At 49.8% G+C, this 23,182-nt stretch overlaps 1 protein-coding gene across 3 annotated transcripts in view; it reads right to left on the reverse strand.

Annotated features, from left to right (window-relative positions):
- Positions 1 to 23,182, reverse strand: part of LOC110504385 (glutamate receptor 1-like) — a 180,806-nt gene that overhangs the window by 8,850 nt on the left and 148,774 nt on the right. The window contains exons 12-15 of one of the 3 annotated variants that reach the window (XM_090220231.1): positions 16,767 to 16,965; positions 16,395 to 16,642; positions 8,570 to 8,684; positions 3,183 to 3,317 (exon numbers count right to left, since the gene is read on the reverse strand). In XM_090220231.1, coding sequence (XP_090076357.1) covers positions 3,183 to 3,317; positions 8,570 to 8,684; positions 16,395 to 16,642; positions 16,767 to 16,965 — 697 coding nt within the window. Of the gene's footprint in view, positions 1 to 3,022; positions 3,318 to 7,537; positions 7,653 to 8,569; positions 8,685 to 16,394; positions 16,643 to 16,766; positions 16,966 to 23,182 lie in introns of all 3 variants that reach the window. The other 2 variants (XM_090220233.1, XM_090220232.1) reach the window with 2 other exon arrangements.

Genomic DNA, 23,182 nt, shown 5'->3' on the forward strand with positions numbered 1-23,182 from the left:
GGTGTGAGTGTGTGTGGTGTGAGTGAGTGAGTGAGTGAGTGAGTGAGTGAGTCTGTGTGAGTGTGTGGTGTGAGTGAGTGAGTGTGTGTGGTGTGTGTGTGTGGTGTGAGTGTGAGTGGTGTGAGTGAGTGAGTGAGTCTGTGTGAGTGAGTATGGTGTGTGAGGTGTGAGTGAGTGGTGTGAGTGTGTGTGTGGTGTGAGTGTGTGTGTGGTGTGAGTGTGTGGTGTGGTGTGAGTAGGTGAGTGTGTGGTGTGAGTGAGTGTGTGTGTGTGTGTGTGTGTGTGTGTGTGTGTGTGTGTGTGTGTGTGTGTGTGTGTGTGTGTGTGTGTGTGTGTGTGTTTGTGTGTGTGTGTGTGTGTGAGTGTGTGTGTGTGTGTGAGTGAGTGAGTGTGTGGTGTGTGTGTGTGAGTGTGTGGTATGTGTGAGTGTGTGTGATGTTCTAGAGCTGCTCTCAGCTTGTAATAATATAACTAGTGTCTGTCAACTTATTCTTCATTACCACATATCAGCCTTTACTTGTAAGCCTGTCCAAACAGCTGATTTGAACGAGAGGTATACCGTAGAATCTATCATCTATCATTTATAATCCTAAATCTATCATCTCTGTTTTTAAAATCTCTGTTACAGCAGTGGCAACATAGATAGGATGCTACTACAATGACCTGCACTACAACACATAGAGTCAGCATAGGAGGGAGGAGAGAGGGCGGGAGGAGGGGAGAGGAGTGAGGCAGGGGAGAGGAGGGAGAGGAGAGGCGAGGAGAGGAGGGAGGGAGGAGAGGAGGGAAGGAGTAGGAGAGGAGAGAAGCAGAGGGAGGAGGGAGGGAGGGAGGAGAGAGGAGGGAGGGAGAGTAGGGAGGAGAGGAGAGGAGGGAGGGGGGGAGAGGAGGGAGGGGAGAGTATAGAGGAGAGGAGGGAAGAGAAGGAGAGAGGGAGAGTAGGGAGGAGAGGAGAGGAGGGATGGAGGAGGGGAGATGAGGGAGGGAGAGAGGGAGGGGCATAGATATGATTCTACTACAATGGACCTGCACTACAACACATAGAGTCAGCAGAGGAGGGAGGAGGGGAGTAGAGAGGAGGGAGAGGAGGGAGGAGAGGAGGGAAAGAGGAAGGAGGGGAGGGAGGGAAGAGGATGGAGGGGGGAGGGAAGGAGAGGAGAGTAGGGAGAGAAGGGAGGTACATAGATATGATTCTACTACAACAGAGCTGCGCAAAACAAATAAAGTGTCAGCAGAGGAGGGATGAGGGGGGAGGAGAGGAGGAAATGAGAGGAGGGTTGAGGGGGGAGGAGGGAGGGAGGAGAGGAGGAAGGAGAGGAGGGAGGAGAGAGGAGGAAGGAGAGGAGGGAGGAGAGAGGAGGGAGGGAGGAGAGGAGGAAGGAGAGAGGAGGGAGGGAGGAGAGAGGAGAGAGGAAGGAGAGGAGGGAGGGAGGAGAGAGGAGGGAGGGAGGGAGGAGAGGAGGAAGGAGAGGAGGGAGGAGAGAGGAGGAAGGAGACGAGGGAGGAGAGAGGAGGGAGGGAGGAGAGGAGGAAGGAGAGAGGAAGGAGGGAGGAGAGAGGAAGGAGAGGAGGGAGGGAGGAGAGAGGAGGGAGGGAGGGAGGAGAGGAGGGAGGGAGGGAGAGTAGGGAGAGAGGAGGGAGAGTAGGGAGGAGAGGAGGGAGGGAGGGAGGGGGGGCGAGGGAGGGAGGGAGAGTAGGGAAGAGAGGAGGGAGGGAGAGTAGAGAGGGAGGGAGGGAGGGAGGGAGGGAGGGAGGGAGGGAGGGAGGGAGGGAGGGAGGGAGGGAGGGAGGAGAGGAGGGAATGAGTGGAGGTATGAGAGAGGAGGGAGGAGAGGAGGAAGGAGAGGAGGGAGGGAGGAGAGAGGAGGGAGGGAGTGTAGGGAGAGAGGAGGGAGAGTAGAGAGGAGAGGAGGAAGGGAGGGAGGGAGGGAGAGTAGGGAGAGAGGAGGGAGAGTAGGGAGGAGAGGGGGGAGGGAGGGAGAGTAGGGAGAGAGGAGGGATGAGGGGGGAGGAGAAGAGGGAATGAGAGGAGGGAGGGAGGAGAGGAGGAAGGAGAGGAGGGAGGGAGGGAGGAGAGGGGAGGGAGAGTAGGGAGAGAGGAGGGAGAGTAGAGAGGAGAGGAGGGAGGGAGAGTAGGGAGAGAGGAGGGAGAGTAGGAAGGAGAGGAGGGAGGGAGGGGGAGAGGGAGGGAGGGAGAGTAGGGAGGAGAGGAAGGAGGGAGGAGAGAGGAGGGAGGGAGAGTAGGGAGAGAGGAGGGAGAGTAGGGAGGAGAGGAGGGAGGGAGGGAGGGAGAGGAGGGAGGGGAGGGAGGGAGGAGAGAGGAGGGGAGAGGGTGGGAGGAGGGGGAGGGGAGGAGGGGGGGTAGGGAGGAGAGGAGGGAAGAAGTGGAGGGAGGGAGAGAGGAGAGGAGGGAAGGAAGGGAGAGGAAGAGAGGGATGTGGAGAGGAGAGTAGAGTAGGGAGGAGAGGAAGATGGAGGGAGGGAGGGAGGGAGGGGGAGAAGAGAGAGGGAAGAGGGGGAGGGGAGAGATGGAGAGTAGGGGGGAGAGGAGAGGAAGGCGGAGGGGAAATGAGCGAGGGAGGGGAGAGGAGTGAGGAACATAGATAGGATGCTACTACAATGGACCTGCACTACAACACATAGAGTCAGCAGACGAGGGAGGAGGGGAGAGGAGGGAAGGAGAGGGAGGGGAGAGAAAGGAGGGGAGGGGAGAGTAGGAGGGAAGGAGGAGGAGGGGAGGGGAGAGGGAGTGGAAAGGAGAGGGACGGAGGTGGTGAAGTAAAGAGAGACAGATTAAGGGACAGAGACAGGTAGAGAGAAAGAGATAGACAGAGATAAAAGGGTAAACAGGGAGGTATAGAGGTAGAGCGTTTGCGTTGCGGTTGAGAAGTAGTGAGGAGCTACAGGTGGGTCTACTGTGATCACACGGTTAGATGGCTGGAGGGAGGGAGGGAGGGGTGAGGAAGAGGCAGATGATATCAACATCATCAATCATCATCATCATGGTATCACAGTTTCCTACCCCGTGTCCTCTGTTCTCTCTCTTATATCTTAACAGTGTTGTTGGAGTACAGGCCGTAGCTCTGCAGCTCTGTGTAAGGAGCGGTAGCGCCCCCTGTGTCTAAGGCTGAGCACTGAAAGGTCTGAGCGGCGGATGCGGCGGCGGCTCGCGCGGTGGACACCTTCATTCTCTGAGACTCGGTTCGCGACTTGTAGCAGAACTCCACCAACGCCACCAGCATGGCCAGGCCCAGCCCTCCAATCAGAATGTAGAACACTCCGGCCACGTTGCTCAGGCTCAACGCACTTGTCTTATCCTGGGGGGGAGAGACGGGGTAAGAAGGAGACAGGGGAGGACACACACACACACACGCACATGCACACACACCTTACACACACACATTACACACACACACACATTGTACACTGTACACACATTACACACACACTACACACACACAATGACACCATACATAGAAAACATGTAAAAACATACAGAAACAGCATGCACAGAGCCAAACAAATGTGGTACACACGCGCACACACACAGACACACAGACACACACACACACATAGACAGACACAATTGTGTCAGGACTCCCAGAAAACACATAACAGTTCTGCCCTGCTTAGTTAACTAACCCAAACCCTGCTTAGTTAACTAACCCAAACCCTGCTTAGTTAACTAACCCAAACCCTGCTTAGTTAACTAACCCAAACGAAATACAGGTAGACAAGATAATATTCACTAAACAACACGTGCAACTTCACACTACTAATATAACACACTGGCTTCATTAAGACACTAAGTTGACATAGTAAATAACCCACTCACTCTGTACTCAGACACAGATAATACTTGAAGAGCTAGTCTAACGTTATATTCATTGCCTTTCTTTATTTCTGAGGGGGTTTAGATAAAGTGCATTTTTCATGACAATAAAACTTGAGTCAAATCCTCAAAAGATCCATGCATCCATGCAGCATTAATTTAACAGGCAGAGTCTAAATTCACTTTAACCAGTTTATCTGTTGGAAGTAGAGAATACATATATTATAGTATATGTATATGTATGTATTCTCTACTTCCAACAGATAAACTGGTTAACTGGTTATCATGCTGGGGTTGTGGGTTAAGGAGGGTTGAGGCCGCTGCTTCATTCTCAGTGGTGAGAAACCATGCTGGTCAAGACAATCAGATCATTATCAAACTCCCTGATTCTGCTTTAGGGTTATGCAGGGTGTAGGGGGTTGCTAGCCTCGCGATACAGCTTGATATTGCAAGCTTAATCATTTAATTTATTGTATGCTCGGAAGCTCAGTCTGGCTGGCAAGACTAACGAGTTGCTAGGCTGAACAGGAGCAGACTGGCTCACGAGGCTAAGGGGTTGCTAGGCTGAACAGGATCAGGCTGGCACGCGAGGCTAAGGGGTTGCTAGAGGCTGAACAGGATCAGTCTGGCACGCGAGGCTAAGGGGTTGCTAGGCTGAACAGGATCAGGCTGGCACGCGAGGCTAAGGGGTTGCTAGAGGCTGAACAGGATCAGTCTGGCACGCGAGGCTAAGGGGTTGCTAGGCTGAACAGGATCAGGCTGGCACGCGAGGCTAAGGGGTTGCTAGGCTGAACAGGATCAGGCTGGCACGCGAGGCTAAGGGGTTGCTAGAGGCTGAACAGGATCAGTCTGGCACGCGAGGCTAAGGGGTTGCTAGGCTGAACAGGATCAGGCTGGCACGCGAGGCTAAGGGGTTGCTAGAGGCTGAACAGGATCAGTCTGGCACGCGAGGCTAAGGGGTTGCTAGGCTGAACAGGATCAGGCTGGCACGCGAGGCTAAGGGGTTGCTAGGCTAAATAGTATCTGTAGGTTTTATAGGTTTTGGGTGGGGTGGGGTGCACCTCTCCCACTGGAGAGGGTAGAGCCAGACCAGGCAGGCTGGTGTGGAGAAGTGTTTCAGGGCCAGGCAACAAGAGGTGCATTGGATCCATGGGGGTCACATCCACAGACAGAGAAGGAGCCAAGGTCATGTTAGGAGCCAAGGGTCAGGGGTTAGGAGTGGTCTGAGCCCTTCACAGGGTCCATCATTTAAATCAAAATCACTCTCTCTCTCTCTCTCTCTCTCTCTCTCTCGCTACACTGACATCCAGGCTGCATCCTAAATGGCATCCTAAGTGAACTGTATAGAGAATTAGGTTGCCATTTCAGACACAACTCAGTCCCATTGTGGAGCCTTAGGGTGCTGTTCTTTGTTTTGTTCTCTGTCTGCTTTAAGAGACCACTTTGCTGACAACAGCTACAGTGCATTGGGAAAGTATTCAGACCTCTTGTCTTTTTCCACACTTTGTTACGCTACAGCCTTGTTATAAAACTGATTCAATCATTTTTTCCCTCATCAACCGACACATAATACCCCATAATGACAAAGCAATTTTACATAAGTATTCAGATCCTTTACTCAGTATTTTCTTGAAGCACCTTTGACAGCGATTACAGCCTCGAGACTTCTTACATATGACGCTACAAGCTTGGCACACCTGCATTTGGGGAGTTTCGTCCATTCTTCTCTGCAGATCTTCTCAAGTTCTGTCAGGTTGGATGGGGAGCGTTGCTGCACAGCTTTTTTCAGGTCTCTCCAGAGATGTTCGATCGGGTTCAAGTCCGGGCTCTGGCAGGGCCACTCAAGGACATTCAGAGACCTACCCTGAAGCCACGTCTGCGCTGTCTTGGCTGTGTGCTTAGGGTCATTGTCCTGTTGGAAGGTGAACCTTCGCCCCAGTCTGAGGTCCTGAGGGCTCTGGAGCAGGTTTTCATCAAGGATCTCTCTGGACTTTGCTCCGTTCATCTTTCCCTCGATCCTAACTAGTCTCCCAGTCCCTGCCGCTGAAAAACATCCCACAGTATGATGCTGCCACCACCATGCTTCACCGTGGGGGTGGTGCCAGGTTTCCTCCAGACGTGACGCTTGGCAATCAGTCCAAAGGGTTCTTGGTTTCATCAGGCCAGATAATCTTGTTTCTCGTGGTCTGAGTCCTTTAGGTGCCTTTTGGAAAACATGTTGCATTTTGTTTTGCTTCTGTCTGGCCACTCACTCTACCATAAAGACATGATTGGTGGAGTGCTGTAGAGATGGTTGTCCTTCTGGAAGGTTCTCCCATCTCCACAGAGGAACTCTGGAGCTCTGTCAGAGTGACCATCAGGTTCTTGGTCACCTCCCTGACCAAGGCCCTTCTCCCCCGATTGCTCAGTTTGGCCAGGCAGCCAGCTCTAGGAAGAGTCTTGGTGGTTCCAAACGTCTTCCATTTAAGAATGATGGAGGCCAATCTGTTCTTGGTACCTTCCCCAGATCTGTGCATCGACACAATCCTGTCTCGGAACTCTACGGACAATTCCTTCGACCTCATGGCTTGGTTTTTGCTCTGACATGCACTGTCAACTGTGGGACCTTCCATAGACAGGTGTGTGCCTTTCCAAATCATGTGCAATCAATTGAATTTACCACAGGTGGACTCCAATCAAGTTGTAGAAACATCTCAAGGATGATCAATGGAAACAGGATGCACCTGAGCTTAATTTGGAGTCTCATATCAAAGGGTCTGAATACTTATGTAAAGGTTTTTATCGTTAATACATTTGCACAACTTTCTAAAAACCTGTTTTAACTTTGTCATTATGGGGTATTGTGTGTAGATTGATGAGGGGAAATGAAATTTCATCAATTTTAGAATAAGGCTGTAACGTAACATAATGTGGAATAAAGTGAAGGGGTCTGAATACTTTCTGAATGTGCTGATCTCTTTATGTTTCTATTCCCTCTGGTTGATATTAGCTAGATCAGCAGAGTGCACTTTACAATAATGTACTTCAACATAATGTAGTAGTATACATTAGGACAATCTCATTCTGACATGAGGGATGCCTGCAACATGATCATCACTCCAGAGAGAGAGAGAGAGAGAGAGAGAGAGAGAGAGAGAGAGAGAGGGGGGGATAGAGAGAGAGGGGGGGATAGAGATAGAGAGGGGGCTAGAGAGAGAGAGGGAGAGAGAGCGGGATAAAGAGAGAGAGAGAGGGGGATAGAGAGAGAGGGGGGGATAGAGAGAGAGAGAGGGATAGAGAGAGAGAGAGAGAGGGGGATAGAGAGAGAGGGGGGGATAGAGAGAGAGAGAGGGGGAGGGAGAGAGAGAGAGAGAGAGAGAGAGATAGAGAGAGAGGGGGAGGGAGAGAGAGAGAGAGAGAGAGAGAGAGAGAGAGAGGGAGGGAGGGAGAGAGAGGGGGATAGAGAGAGGGGGAGAGAGAGAGAGAGAGAGAGAGAGAGAGAGACAATCTCAGTCATTATACTAATGAGTACCAGTGGCATGTTTAAGAGAGATAGAGCAAAAGTTTGAGATATAAGGGCTGGTCTGGGAACAGACCTTACAGGGCTTTTGTAGTTTCAGACTGGTTTTGGATCAGAGGTTTTTGAGGAGGTTGTAAGGAGTGTTTGGGGGCTAGGACTGGTCTAGGATCAGGGGTTTAAGGACTGAGTTATAGTGTGTGACTGACCTTGCGTCCGGAGTCGTTGCTGCCACACTCTCCTTTATCGTACCACCATTTGTTCTTTAGTTTGTCTAAGACGGCCTGCTCATTGAGCTTCAACACGGCTAGGTTTACCGGGATCCTGCATGTACACCACACCACACCCAGGACAGGGCAGGGCCATAACATAAATAACATAGCATAACATATGTTATCTTATGTCAGTCATTCAGAACATGTCCAATCATATACCACATCTACGCATCAAGGTTTTCTGCACTTTAGCTGTGTCAGTGGTTAGTAGTCTGAACCCTCACACACACACACACACGTTCACTCACAGGCAAGTACATAAAGTATACATCAACATCATTGGCAACATACACATGTACATCAGAGTCAAAGTGATATGTGTTTATACTCCATCTCTCCCTACTGTACTGTACGGTAGTAGATGTGTATTACTGTATCACTTTGGGTAACCGGCACACCAGCTGTGAACCCTCTGTTACGGAACACAACACGTCAGAAAAGATTCTGATTCTGGAGTCTATTCCCCTTTAAAAGCTGTAGGAGCATCTAGGTAGTAGGAGATGCTTGGGGACAAAGACACAAACAAACCCAATTCTGCTGTTTGTGTGGAGTCTTCAGTGTATCAGCTCTACAGGGATCCTACACATGAATAAAAGACAACCCTTACTTATTCATGAGAACAGGGTAAGGGGTGGGGGGAGAGCTACTAAAATACAAACTGTGCCTATTCCAGACACCCTCTTCCCAGAAGGACTACAGTAGTTTATGTTGGCTAGGGAGAGAGTATAATGTTTCTCTGTAGTTTTAAATTGGCCTCTTTACACGGAGTTGAAGCACTTGTTAACCTGCGTGTTGAAGTCGGGGCCATAGAACTATCCATGGCTTGGGAGAGATACAATATCATGTCTCTCTTGTGTTTTACAGAGTTGTCAGGAAGTGTTTCCATCCAGAGTGTCTGAGCAGCTTTGTGATTGGCCAGTTACCCCCCTGGTGGTTCAGCGTGGTTGGTTGAAACAGGGTTCTGACCTTGGAGTCCCCGCCCCCGCTGCCACACTCGCCCTTGTCGTACCACCATTTGTTTTTCAGTTTGTCCAACAGGCCTTGCTCGTTCAGTTTTAACACGGCCAGGTTAACAGGGTTTCTTTAGAACGATAATAGATACAATCAGAACGGGGTCAGTTTTGCTGGGTTAGGAAATACGCAAAAAAAAAAAAAAATGATGGACAGGTATATAAAGTTATATTTATAGACTGTACAGAGCGATTATGAAAATGTTGGAGCTATATTTTAATAATGATAGCTGTATAATGAAAAAGTATATGGACAGGTAGGTAAGTAGTTATGAATGTTGAACCACCTGCATGGCTAAGACTATGGTGTCATATGGAGTGAATAGACCATGAGATTGATCTTGAGTTTGGACACTCTAAATGCTTGATATACAGTATATTATTTGTATATCTCAATGGACTGAAATGCTTGCTGGCCATACTTGAGTCAGGTTTAATCACAGAGAGGACAGGACTTATATCATGGAGATGCTTCAGATATGGAAGCCTGCCTGCCTGTCTGCCTGCCTGCCTGTCTCTAGATGATCATGTCCTTTGTGTTTCCACTATGTGGATATGTCTTGCTATGGAAACGGAGAAATATAGAAAGGAAATAGAAAGGAAACCACCAACTAGCTCAGCGAAATTAACTACCACATCCATATCTATAGCACCTCTCTGATAGGCTACCTGTCTCTCTCAATCCCAGGAACTGTCTCTCTCTCTCTCTCTCATCCCAGGAACTGTCTCTCTCTCTCATCCCAGGTAGAGTCAGACATGGACTTTTATGTGTTCATGTACAGTAGATAACAATATACCTGTTGGTGGGTTAGAGGTCGAGTAGATGATGAGACAGAGTGCTTGGTGGATGGTTAGAGGTTAGAGGTCGAGTAGATGATGAGACAGAGTGCTTGGTGGATGATTAGAGGTCGAGTAGATGAGGCGACCGAGTGCTTGGTGGATGATTAGAGGTTGAGTAGATGAGGCGACAGAGTGCTTGGTGGATGATTAGAGGTCGAGTAGATGATGAGACAGAGTGCTTGGTGGATGATTAGAGGTCGAGTAGATGATGAGACAGAGTGCTTGGTGGATGATTAGAGGTCGAGTAGATGAGGCGACAGAGTGCTTGGTGGATGATTAGAGGTCGAGTAGATGAGGCGACAGAGTGCTTGGTGGATGATTAGAGGTCGAGTAGATGAGGCAACAGAGTGCTTGGTGGATGGTTAGAGGTTAGAGGTCAAGTAGATGAAGCAGCAGAGTGCTTGGTGGATGGTTAGAGGTTAGAGGTCAAGTAGATGAAGCTGCAGAGTGCTTGGTGGATGGTTAGAGGTTAGAGGTCGAGTAGATGAAGCAGCAGAGTGCTTGGTGGATGGTTAGAGGTTAGAGGTCGAGTAGATGAAGCAGCAGAGTGCTTGGTGGATGGTTAGAGGTTAGAGGTCAAGTAGATGAGACGACAGAGTGCTTGGTGGATGGTTAGAGGTTAGAGGTCAAGTAGATGAAGCTGCAGAGTGCTTGGTGGATGGTTAGAGGTCGAGTAGATGAAGCAGCAGAGTGCTTGGTGGATGGTTAGAGGTTAGAGGTCGAGTAGATGAAGCAGCAGAGTGCTTGGTGGATGGTTAGAGGTTAGAGGTCAAGTAGATGAAGCTGCAGAGTGCTTGGTGGATGGTTAGAGGTTAGAGGTCAAGTAGATGAGGCGACAGAGTGCTTGGTGGATGGTTAGAGGTTAGAGGTCGAGTAGATGAAGCATCAGAGTGCTTGGTGGTGGGTTAAAAGAGGAGTGGGTTTTCCCAACAAACCACAACAGTACACATCAGGGATGAAGCTAGGACAAGGTCAAAACACAACAACAGTCTTCAGGGTAACAACAGTAGAGATCCTGTGAACTGAAGAGCTGTTAATGTAGCAATTCTGAAAGATGAATTCAATCAAACTGGCATCATATTTCACATTGACTGTACTAAAATGATACTGCAGAATGGTTTCAGACACTGTGAGAATATTCAGTAGACTCCCCTCACAGGTAGACGCTTCTAGACTCACTCGTGTCCTGTGTGAGAACAACAGTGTCACCAGGCAACACCTCTAAGGCACATTTGATTGAACAGAGCCCTTAGTAAACCAAAAAGGGGGTGTTCACTAATTTCTGATTCGGACAGAGAATAATTAAACAAATGAAAAATGGTAAGGCTTGATTTACCCACATCTGAAGTGTCTAGCCAGAACAATGGGATCTCAATGAATGAAAGAGACCATTCAGTCCGAAATTGTCTCAGACTCTCTTACAAAACATTATCTGAGTAATGAACCCCATCTTCTCTGTCTGTATCAGACATCTGTGAATACCACCGACCACGCTCAGTGTGTGTGTGTGATCTTAGGCTGCTGGGGGGAGAAAGGAGGGGTTAGGAGTGTATGTGTGTTCCGTGTCTGTGAGTGTGTGTGTGTGTGTGTGTGTGTGTGTGTGTGTGTGTGTGTGTGTGTGTGTGTCAGTGTCTGTGTCTGTGTGTCTGTGTGAGAGAGAATGAGTGAGAGAAAGAGAGTACATGGAGATTAGGACCCCTCCAAGCCCTTTCTGGAACAGAATAGATGGAGATGATTAGGACCCCTCCAAGCCCTTTCTGGAACAGAGTACATGGAGATTAGGACCCCTCCAAGCCCTTTCTGGAACAGAATACATGGAGATGATTAGGACCCCTCCAAGCCCTTTCTGGAACAGAGTACATGGAGATTAGGACCCCTCCAAGCCCTTTCTGTAACAGAGTACATGGAGATGATTAGGACCCCTCCAAGCCCTTTCTGGAACAGAATAGATGGAGATGATTAGGACCCCTCCAAGCCCTTTCTGGAACAGAGTACATGGAGATTAGGACCCCTCCAAACCCTTTCTGGAACAGAGTACATGGAGATGATTAGGACCCCTCCAAGCCCTTTCTGGAACAGAATACATGGAGATGATTAGGACCCCTCCAAGCCCTTTCTGGAACAGAGTACATGGAGATTAGGACCCCTCCAAACCCTTTCTGGAACAGAGTACATGGAGATGATTAGGACCCCTCCAAGCCCTTTCTGGAACAGAGTACATGGAGATGATTAGGACCCCTCCAAGCCCTTTCTGGAACAGAGTACATGAAGATGATTAGGACCCCTCCAAGCCCTTTCTGGAACAGAGTACATGGAGATTAGGACCCCTCCAAGCCCTTTCTGGAACAGAATACATGGAGATGATTAGGACCCCTCCAAGCCCTTTCTGGAACAGAGTACATGGAGATTAGGACCCCTCCAAACCCTTTCTGGAACAGAGTACATGGAGATTAGGACCCCTCCAAGTCCTTTCTGGAACAGAATACATGAAGATGATTAGGACCCCTCCAAGCCCTTTCTGGAACAGAGTACATGGAGATGATTAGGACCCCTCCAAGCCCTTTCTGGAACAGAGTACATGAAGATGATTAGGACCCCTCCAAGCCCTTTCTGGAACAGAGTACATGGAGATTAGGACCCCTCCAAGCCCTTTCTGGAACAGAGTACATGGAGATGATTAGGACCCCTCCAAGCCCTTTCTGGAACAGAATACATGAAGATGATTAGGACCCCTCCAAGCCCTTTCTGGAACAGAGTACATGGAGATGATTAGGACCCCTCCAAACCCTTTCTGGAACAGAATACATGAAGATGATTAGGACCCCTCCAAGCCCTTTCTGGAACAGAGTACATGGAGATTAGGACCCCTCCAAACCCTTTCTGGAACAGAGTACATGGAGATTAGGACCCCTCCAAGCCCTTTCTGGAACAGAGTACATGAAGATGATTAGGACCCCTCCAAGCCCTTTCTGGAACAGAATACATGGAGATTAGGACCCCTCCAAGCCCTTTCTGGAACAGAATACATGAAGATGATTAGGACCCCTCCAAGCCCTTTCTGGAACAGAGTACATGGAGATGATTAGGACCCCTCCAAGCCCTTTCTGGAACAGAGTACATGAAGATGATTAGGACCCCTCCAAGCCCTTTCTGGAACAGAATACATGGAGATGATTAGGACCCCTCCAAGCCCTTTCTGGAACAGAGTACATGGAGATTAGGACCCCTCCAAGCCCTTTCTGGAACAGAGTACATGAAGATGATTAGGACCCCTCCAAGTCCTTTCTGGAACAGAGTACATGGAGATTAGGACCCCTCCAAGCCCTTTCTGGAACAGAATACATGAAGATGATTAGGACCCCTCCAAGCCCTTTCTGGAACAGAAAAAAAAGTATTTAGTCAGCCACCAATTGTGCAAGTTCTCCGACTTAAAAAGATGAGAGAGGCCTGTAATTTTCATCATAGGTACACTTCAACTATGACAGACAAATTAGAAAAAAAATCCAGAAAATCACATTGTAGGATTTTTAATGAATTTATTTGCAAATTATGGTGGAAAATAAGTGTTTGGTCACCTACAAACAAGCAAGATGTCTGGCTCTCACAGAGCTGTAACTTCTTCTTTAAGAGGCTCCTTTGTCCTCCACTCGTTACCTGTATTAATGTCACCTGTTTGAACTTGTTATCAGTATAAAAGACACCTGTCCACAACCTCAAACAGTCACACTCCAAACTCCACTATGGCCAAGACCAAAGAGCTGTCAAAGGACACCAGAAACAAAATTGTAGACCTGCACCAGGCTGGGAAGACTGAATCTGCAATAGGTAAGCAGCTTGGTTTGAAGAAATCAACTGTGGGAGCAATTATTAGGAAATGGAAGACATACAAGACCACTGATAATCTCCCTCGATCTGGGGCTCCACGCAAGATCTCACCCCGTGGGGTCAAAATGATCACAAGAACGGTGAGCAAAAATCCCAGAACCACACGGGGGGACCTAGTGAATGACCTGCAGAGAACTGGGACAAAAGTAACAAAGCCTACCATCAGTAACACATTACGCCGCCAGGGACTCAAATCCTGCAGTGCCAGACGTGTCCCCCTGCTTAAGCCAGTACATGTCCAGGCCCGTCTGAAGTTTGCTAGAGAGCATTTGGATGATCCAGAAGAAGATTGGGAGAATGTCATATGGTCAGATGAAACCAAAATATAACTTTTTGGTAAAAACTCAACTCGTCGTGTTTGGAGGACAAAGAATGCTAAGTTGCATCCAAAGAACACCATACCTACTGTGAAGCATGGGGGTGGAAACATCATGCTTTGGGGCTGTTTTTCTGCAAAGGGACCAGGACGACTGATCCGTGTAAAGGAAAGAATGAATGGGGCCATGTATCGTGAGATTTTGAGTGAAAACCTCCTTCCATCAGCAAGGGCATTGAAGATGAAACGTGGCTGGCTCTTTCAGCATGACAATGATCCCAAACACACCGCCCGGGCAACGAAGGAGTGGCTTTGTAAGAAGCATTTCAAGGTCCTGGAGTGGCCTAGCCATTCTCCAGATCTCAACCCCATAGAAAATCTTTGAAGGGAGTTGAAAGTCTGTGTTGCCCAGCAACAGCCCCAAAACATCAAAAACATCACTGCTCTAGAGGAGACCTGCATGGAGGAATGGGCCAAAATACCAGCAACAGTGTGTGAAAACCTTGTGAAGACTTACAGAAAACGTTTGACCTCTGTCATTGCCAACAAAGGGTATATAACAAAGTATTGAGATAAACTTTTGTTATTAACCAAATACTTATTTTCCACCATAATTTGCATATAAATTCATTAAAAATCCTACAATGTGATTTACTGGATCTTTTTTCCTCATTTTGTCTGTCATAGTTGAAGTGTACCTATGATGAAAAGTACAGGCCTCTCTCATCTTTTTAAGTGGCAGAACTTGCACAATTGGTGGCTGACTAAATACTTTTTTGCCCCACTGTATAAAACATGGACTGTAGTCATGAGAGGTGAGGTTAGGCGGGTGTTGAGTTGTCTGCTGTAGCTGTTACCAAATAATACAAATAATGACAAACACAAAATCAGTTTTTGTAATCATTTCTCATTAAAGCCTCATAACATCAGTCTGCATTGATGATCTGAGTTCTTACAGGAGTAGCAGTGAAAACACTAGACAGACGTCTGTTTAAATGTAGTCCCACATAGAGCTTCAGCCCAGATACATTGTTTATGAGAGCTGTGTGTGTGTGTTTGTGTGAAGTCAGAAAGAGAGAGGGTGAGATAGAGAGACAGAGAGCGAAAGAGAGGGAAAGTGACAGAGAGAGAGAGCGACAGAGAGAGAGAGACAGAGAGAGAAAGAGAGACAGAGAGAGAAAGAGAGACAGAGAGAGAAAGAGAGACAGAGAGAGAAAGAGACAGAGAGAGAGAGAGAGTAAGAGAGAGAGAGAGAGAGACCATAGTTGAGGCTTCAAATGAAGCAGGCCAAATAAAACTGCACTAGAACACAAGCCTCAGACTGAGAGAGGAGAACAGAGAAAGAGGAGAACAGAGAAAGAGGAGAACAGAGAACAGAGAAAGAGGAGAACAGAGGAGAGAGAACAGAGGAGAACAGAGAAAGAGGAGAACAGAGGGGAGAGAACAGAGGATAACAGAGAAAGAGGATAACAGAGGAGAGAGAACAGAGGAGAGAGAACAGAGAAAGAGGAGAACAGAGAAAGAGGAGAACAGAGGAGAGGAGAAAGAGGAGAACAGAGGAGAGAGAACAGAGGAGAACAGAGAAGGAGGAGAACAGATGAGAGAGAACAGAGGAGAACAGAGAAAGAGGAGAACAGAGGAGAGAGAACAGAGGAGAACAGAGAAAGAGGAGAACAGAGGAGAGAGAACAGAGGAGAGAGAACAGAGGAGAACAGAGAAAGAGGAGAACAGAGGAGAACAGAGAACAGAGAACATAGGAGAACAGAGAAAGAGGAGAACAGAGGAGAGAGAACAGAGGAGAACAGAGGAGAACAGAGAACAGAGGAGAACAGAGAAAGAGGAGAACAGAGGAGAACAGAGAAAGAGGAGAACAGAGGAGAACAGAGAAAGAGGAGAACAGAGGAGAGGAGAAAGAGGAAAACAGAGAAAGAGGAGAACAGATGAGAACAGAGGAGAGAGGAGAAAGAGGAGAACAGAGGAGAGAGAACAGAGGAGAGAGGGGAACAGAGGAGAACAGAGAAAGAGGAGAACATAGGAGAGAGAACAGAGGAGAGAGGGGAACAGAGGAGAACAGAGAAAGAGGAGAACAGAGGAGAGGAGAAAGAGGAAAACAGAGAAAGAGGAGAACAGAGGAGAGGAGAAAGAGGAGAACAGAGAAAGAGGAGAACTGAAGAGAAAAGACGAGAGTCAGGGAGAGAGGAGTAAAGGAGAGGAGAACAAGTGTTTCTGAAGGAGGGAGGAAAGAAAGTGGGGGTCAGATTTCCACAGACCACTTCTTTAAGCACTCAGAGTCCTGTCAGCCTGACCAAGGCCCAAGAGGTGGATGTAAATAGAGGTTACACAGACACAGAGATATACGGCTCTGCAGGAGTCATAGAGGTTACACAGACACAGAGATATACTGCTCTGCAGGAGTCATAGAGGTTACACAGACACAGAGATATACGGCTCTGCAGGAGTCATAGAGGTTACACAAATTGCCATTGTGAAAATATAAAGACACCTTTTAACACAGTGTGTCAGGTGTTTGATGTTTATAGTGTCTGCATCTCAAACGGCACCCTATTCCCTACATAGTTCACTACTTTTGACCAGCACCTTGTGGAACTTGGTCAAAAGTAATGCACAATATAGGGAAAAGGGATGTATCTAGTATCTCCATACAAAACAATCTGCATGCAGAAAAATCTGTTTAAGCCATTCCAGGCCCTGAGGCAGAGGTGCAGCTCCACGTTATTACCTGAGGGGTGAGCCCTTGGGCGTGGCGATACCGTATCCTTTAGAGTCCAGGTTCCCCCCCACCTTCATGGTGTCACAGGGTTTCCTCTGCTCGATGTACTCGTTCATGGTGGACTCTAACAGGTAGGCATACCTCCCTTTGGACTTCCTGACCCTCATCACACCCTCGTCTGTGGTCTTCACAAACACTGAGGGGTCGGCCGACTTCATGTACGACCACATCTTCTCAAACACCGCGATCTTAGACCGCTGGGGAGAGAGGAGGGGTTAGGATTGTGTGTGTGTGGGGGGGTAGTAAACTGCGTGTGTGAGTAAACTGCATGTACATGCCAGTCAAACAGGTGTGTGTCTATAAGTAAACCACAGGTCTCACCCTGAAGAACTCCTTGGTGGAACCAGCATCCAGAGTTCCGTAGGCGATCTCAGTCTGCTTAGCCAGGTCCTCAGCACTCTCTATGGGGGACACCATCCTCTCCACGGTGAGGAAAGCAGCCAGGTTGGCCGTGTAGGACGAGATGATGATGAGAGTGAAGAACCACCACACGCCCCCCACTATCCGCCCTGACAGAGACCTAGAGGGAGAAACAACCAGGTTGGCCGTGTAGGACGAGATGATGATGAGAGTGAAGAACCACCACACGCCCCCCACTATCCGCCCTGACAGAGACCTAGAGGGAGAAACAACCAGGTTGGCCGTGTAGGACGAGATGATGATGAGAGTGAAGAACCACCACACGCCCCCCACTATCCGCCCTGACAGAGACCTAGAGGGAGAAACAACCAGGTTGGCCGTGTAGGACGAGATGATGATGAGAGTGAAGAACCACCACACGCCCCCCACTATCCGCCCTGACAGAGACCTAGAGGGAGAAACAACCAGGTTGGCCGTGTAGGACGAGATGATGATGAGAGTGAAGAACCACCACACGCCCCCCACTAACCGCCCTGACAGAGACCTAGAGGGAGAAACAGCCAGAGACAGGAGTTTGAGACATGCCTACAGACACCTACGTACATACCTACACACACAACCCCTAGGATATGTCCAGCTACACCTAAAGGGAGAAATATATAACGGCGACTAACCCAGTTCCATAGAAATCTGAGCAACCGCGGCACTCAAACGAGGCTGCAATGAAAACGAATGGGACTGTAGCGACTGTGTTGGTATCAATATATGGGGTGTGAACTAGGTTTCTATTCAAGTGTTGATTGACATGTTAATGGCCCAATAATATTGGAGAAAAGTTGAAAAAACTGACCCCACCGACGCTGTACATTAAATTGTGATGTGTCATGATGTAACGTACACCACACATTATGCACCTCCTTCTGTGTGGTACAGCCTCTGTGTGGTACAGCCTCTGTGTGGTACAGCCTCTGTGTGGTACAGCCTCTCTGCTACAGGTGTAGCGCTTCTCTCACAGTTTAAAAACAAGAAAGGGACAGGGACAGGGAAATGGGTACGGGGTAAGGGTAAGAAGAAAGGTTAAGGGGGAAGGGTAAGGGGTAAGGGTAAGGAGTAAGGGTAAGGGGAAGGGTAAGGGTAAGGGTAAGGGGGAAGGGTAAGGGGAAGGGTAAGGGGGAAGGGTAAGGGTAAGGGGGAAGGGTAAGGGGAAGGGGAAGGGGGACGGGTTAGGGGAAGGGGTAAGGGTAAGGGGTAAGGGGTAAGGGTAAGGGGGAAGGGTAAGGGGTAAGGGGTAAGGGTTAGGGTAAGGGTAAGGGGGAAGGGTAGGGGGAAGGGTAAGGGGTAAGGGTAAGGGTAAGGGGTAAGGGGTAAGGGGAAGGGGAAGGGGGAAGGGTAAGGGTAAGGGTAAGGGGAGGGGAAGGGGAAGGGGAAGGGTAAGGGGGAAGGGTAAGGAGAAAGGTTAAGGGGGAAGGGTAAGGGGAAGGGGAAGGGTAAGGGGAAGGAGAAAGGTTAAGGGGGAAGGGTAAGAAGAAAGGTTAAGGAGAAAGGTTAAGGGGGAAGGGTAAGGGGAAGGAGAAAGGTTAAGGGGGAAGGGTAAGGAGAAAGGTTAAGGGGGAAGGGTAAGGGGAAGGGGAAGGGGGAAGGAGAAAGGTTAAAGGGGAAGTGGAAGGAGAAGGGTAAGGGGGAAGGAGAAAGGTTAAGGGGGAAGGGGAAGGGGAAGGAGAAGGGTAAGGGGGAAGGGGAAAGGTTAAGGGGGAAGGGGAAGGGGAAGGAGAAAGGTTAAGGGGGAAGGGTAAGGGGAAGGGGAAGGGGAAGGGGAAGGGGAAGGGGAAGGGTAAGGGGAAGGGGAAGGGGAAGGAGAAGGGTAAGGGGGAAGGAGAAAGGTTAAGTGGGAAGGGTAAGGGGAAGGAGAAGGGTAAGGGGGAAGGGGAAGGGGAAGGGTAAGGGGGAAGGGTAAGGGGAAGGGTAAGGGGAAGGGTAAGGGGAAGGAGAAAGGTTAAGGGGGAAGGGTAAGAAGAAAGGTTAAGGAGAAAGGTTAAGGGGGAAGGAGAAAGGTTAAGGGGGAAGGGTAAGGAGAAAGGTTAAGGGGGAAGGGTAAGGGGAAGGGTAAGGGGAAGGAGAAAGGTTAAGGGGGAATGGTAAGAAGAAAGGTTAAGGAGAAAGGTTAAGGGGGAAGGGTAAGGGGAAGGAGAAAGGTTAAGGGGGAAGGGTAAGGAGAAAGGTTAAGGGGGAAGGGGAAGGGGAAGGGGAAGGGGGAAGGAGAAAGGTTAAAGGGGAAGTGGAAGGAGAAGGGTAAGGGGGAAGGAGAAAGGTTAAGGGGGAAGGGGAAGGGGAAGGAGAAGGGTAAGGGGGAAGGAGAAAGGTTAAGGGGGAAGGGGCAGGGGAAGGAGAAAGGTTAAGGGGGAAGGGTAAGGGGAAGGGTAAGGGGAAGGGGAAGGAGAAGGGTAAGGGGGAAGGGGAAGGGGAAGGAGAAGGGTAAGGGGGAAGGAGAAAGGTTAAGTGGGAAGGGTAAGGGGAAGGGTAAGGGGAAGGAGAAAGGTTAAGGGGGAAGGGTAAGAAGAAAGGTTAAGGAGAAAGGTTAAGGGGGAAGGGTAAGGGGAAGGAGAAAGGTTAAGGGGGAAGGAGAAAGGTTAAGGGGGAAGGGGAAGGAGAAGGGTAAGGGGGAAGGTTAAGGGGAAGGGGAAGGGGGAAGGAGAAGGAGAAGGGGAAGGGGGAAGGGGAAGGGGAAGGGGAAGGAGAAGGGTAAGGGGGAAGGAGAAAGGTTAAGTGGGAAGGGTAAGGGGAAGGAGAAGGGTAAGGGGGAAGGGTAAGGGGAAGGGTAAGGGGAAGGGGAAGGGGAAGGAGAAGGGTAAGGGGGAAGGGTAAGGAGAAAGGTTAAGGGGGAAGGGGAAGGGTAAGGGGAAGGAGAAAGGTTAAGGGGGAAGGGTAAGAAGAAAGGTTAAGGAGAAAGGTTAAGGGGGAAGGGTAAGGGGAAGGAGAAAGGTTAAGGGGGAAGGGTAAGGAGAAAGGTTAAGGGGGAAGAGGAAGGGGAAGGGGAAGGGGGAAGGAGAAAGGTTAAAGGGGAAGTGGAAGGAGAAGGGTAAGGGGGAAGGAGAAAGGTTAAGGGGGAAGGGGAAGGGGAAGGAGAAGGGTAAGGGGGAAGGAGAAAGGTTAAGGGGGAAGGGTAAGGGGAAGGAGAAAGGTTAAGGGGGAAGGGTAAGGGGAAGGGTAAGGGGAAGGGGAAGGGGAAGGAGAAGGGTAAGGGGGAAGGGGAAGGGGAAGGGGAAGGGGAAGGGGAAGGAGAAAGGTTAAGGGGGAAGGGTAAGAAGAAAGGTTAAGGAGAAAGGTTAAGGGGGAAGGGTAAGGGGAAGGAGAAAGGTTAAGGGGGAAGGAGAAAGGTTAAGGGGGAAGGGGAAGGGGTAAGGGTAAGGGTAAGGGGGAAGGGTAAGGGTAAGGAGAAAGGTAAGGGGGAAGGGTAAGGGGGTAAGGGTAAGGAGAAAGGTTCAGGTAAACCCATCTGTATAACTCTCCGTTAGGATCTCATTCACTTGCATCTATCTACATTATAACAAACCAAAGCCTCTGCCTTTCACATGACTCTGACCTATCTAGCATCACATGACAGTACCGCAGTCTCTGTCTGTGTCTCATCATCAGACACCATGCTATGTCCCAAATAGCACCATATTCCCTTCACAGTGCACTACTTTTGACCAGGGCGTCTATAGGTTAAGGGGGAAGGGTAAGGGGGAAGGGTAAGGAGAAAGGTTAAGGGGGAAGGGTAAGGGGAAGGGGAAGGGGGAAGGAGAAAGGTTAAAGGGGAAGTGGAAGGAGAAGGGTAAGGGGGAAGGAGAAAGGTTAAGGGGGAAGGGGAAGGGGAAGGAGAAGGGTAAGGGGGAAGGGGAAAGGTTAAGGGGGAAGGGGAAGGGGAAGGAGAAAGGTTAAGGGGGAAGGGTAAGGGGAAGGGGAAGGGGAAGGGGAAGGGGAAGGAGAAGGGTAAGGGGGAAGGGGAAGGGGAAGGGGAAGGGGAAGGGGAAGGAGAAGGGTAAGGGGGAAGGAGAAAGGTTAAGTGGGAAGGGTAAGGGGAAGGAGAAGGGTAAGGGGGAAGGGGAAGGGGAAGGGGAAGGAGAAGGGTAAGGGGGAAGGAGAAAGGTTAAGTGGGAAGGGTAAGGGGAAGGAGAAGGGTAAGGGGGAAGGGTAAGGGGAAGGGTAAGGGGAAGGAGAAGGGTAAGGGGAAAGGGTAAGGCGAAAGGTTAAGGGGGAAGGGTAAGGGGAAGGGTAAGGGGAAGGAGAAAGGTTAAGGGGGAAGGGTAAGAAGAAAGGTTAAGGAGAAAGGTTAAGGGGGAAGGGTAAGGGGAAGGAGAAAGGTTAAGGGGGAAGGGTAAGGAGAAAGGTTAAGGGGGAAGGGTAAGGGGAAGGGGAAGGGGGAAGGAGAAAGGTTAAAGGGGAAGTGGAAGGAGAAGGGTAAGGGGGAAGGAGAAAGGTTAAGGGGGAAGGGGAAGGGGAAGGAGAAGGGTAAGGGGGAAGGAGAAAGGTTTAGGGGGAAGGGTAAGGGGAAGGAGAAAGGTTAAGGGGGAAGGGTAAGGGGAAGGGGAAGGGTAAGGGGAAGGAGAAGGGTAAGGGGAAAGGGTAAGGAGAAAGGTTAAGGGGGAAGGGTAAGGGGAAGGGTAAGGGGAAGGAGAAAGGTTAAGGGGGAAGGGGAAGGGGAAGGGGAAGGGGAAGGAGAAGGGTAAGGGGGAAGGAGAAAGGTTAAGTGGGAAGGGTAAGGGGAAGGGGAAGGGTAAGGGGAAGGAGAAGGGTAAGGGGAAAGGGTAAGGAGAAAGGTTAAGGGGGAAGGGTAAGGGGAAGGGTAAGGGGAAGGAGAAAGGTTAAGGGGGAAGGGTAAGAAGAAAGGTTAAGGAGAAAGGTTAAGGGGAAGGGTAAGGGGAAGGAGAAAGGTTAAGGGGGAAGGGTAAGGAGAAAGGTTAAGGGGGAAGGGGAAGGGGAAGGGGGAAGGAAAAAGGTTAAAGGGGAAGTGGAAGGAGAAGGGTAAGGGGGAAGGAGAAAGGTTAAGGGGGAAGGGGAAGGGGAAGGAGAAGGGTAAGGGGGAAGGAGAAAGGTTAAGGGGGAAGGGTAAGGGGAAGGAGAAAGGTTAAGGGGGAAGGGGAAGGGGAAGGGGAAGGAGAAGGGTAAGGGGGAAGGGGAAGGGGAAGGGGAAGGAGAAGGGTAAGGGGGAAGGAGAAAGGTTAAGTGGGAAGGGTAAGGGGAAGGAGAAGGGTAAGGGGGAAGGGGAAGGGGAAGGGGAAGGGGAAGGGGAAGGGGAAGGGGGAAGGAGAAAGGTTAAGTGGGAAGGGTAAGGGGAAGGAGAAGGGTAAGGGGGAAGGGTAAGGGGAAGGGGAAGGGTAAGGGGGAAGGGTAAGGGGAAGGGGAAGGGGAAGGAGAAGGAGAAGGGTAAGGGGGAAGGAGAAAGGTTAAGGGGTAAGGGTAAGGGGAAGGGTACGGAGAAAGGTAAGGGGGAAGGGTAAGGGGGTAAGGGGAAGGGTGGGAGAAAGGTAAGGGGGAAGGGTAAGGGGTAAGGGTAAGGGTAAGGGGGAAGGGTAAGGGTAAGGAGAAAGGTAAGGGGGAAGGGTAAGGGGGTAAGGGTAAGGAGAAAGGTTCAGGTAAACCCATCTGTATAACTCTCCGTTAGGATCTCATTCACTTGCATCTATCTACATTATAACAAACCAAAGCCTCTGCCTTTCACATGACTCTGACCTATCTAGCATCACATGACATTACCGCAGTCTCTGTCTGTGTCTCATCATCAGACACCATGCTATGTCCCAAATAGCACCATATTCCCTTCACAGTGCACTACTTTTGACCAGGGCGTCTATAGGTTAAGGGGGAAGGGTAAGGGGGAAGGGTAAGGAGAAAGGTTAAGGGGGAAGGGTAAGGGGAAGGGGAAGGGGGAAGGAGAAAGGTTAAAGGGGAAGTGGAAGGAGAAGGGTAAGGGGGAAGGAGAAAGGTTAAGGGGGAAGGGGAAGGGGAAGGAGAAGGGTAAGGGGGAAGGGGAAAGGTTAAGGGGGAAGGGGAAGGGGAAGGAGAAAGGTTAAGGGGGAAGGGTAAGGGTAAGGGGAAGGGGAAGGGGAAGGGGAAGGGGAAGGAGAAGGGTAAGGGGGAAGGGGAAGGGGAAGGGGAAGGGGAAGGAGAAGGGTAAGGGGGAAGGAGAAAGGTTAAGTGGGAAGGGTAAGGGGAAGGAGAAGGGTAAGGGGGAAGGGGAAGGGGAAGGGTAAGGGGAAGGAGAAGGGTAAGGGGAAAGGGTAAGGAGAAAGGTTAAGGGGGAAGGGTAAGGGGAAGGGTAAGGGGAAGGAGAAAGGTTAAGGGGGAAGGGTAAGAAGAAAGGTTAAGGAGAAAGGTTAAGGGGGAAGGGTAAGGGG

This window comes from Oncorhynchus mykiss, chromosome 25 (genome assembly GCF_057628025.1).
Source record: "Oncorhynchus mykiss isolate SJ-2025 chromosome 25, ASM5762802v1, whole genome shotgun sequence".
Taxonomy (NCBI): Eukaryota; Metazoa; Chordata; class Actinopteri; order Salmoniformes; family Salmonidae; genus Oncorhynchus; species Oncorhynchus mykiss.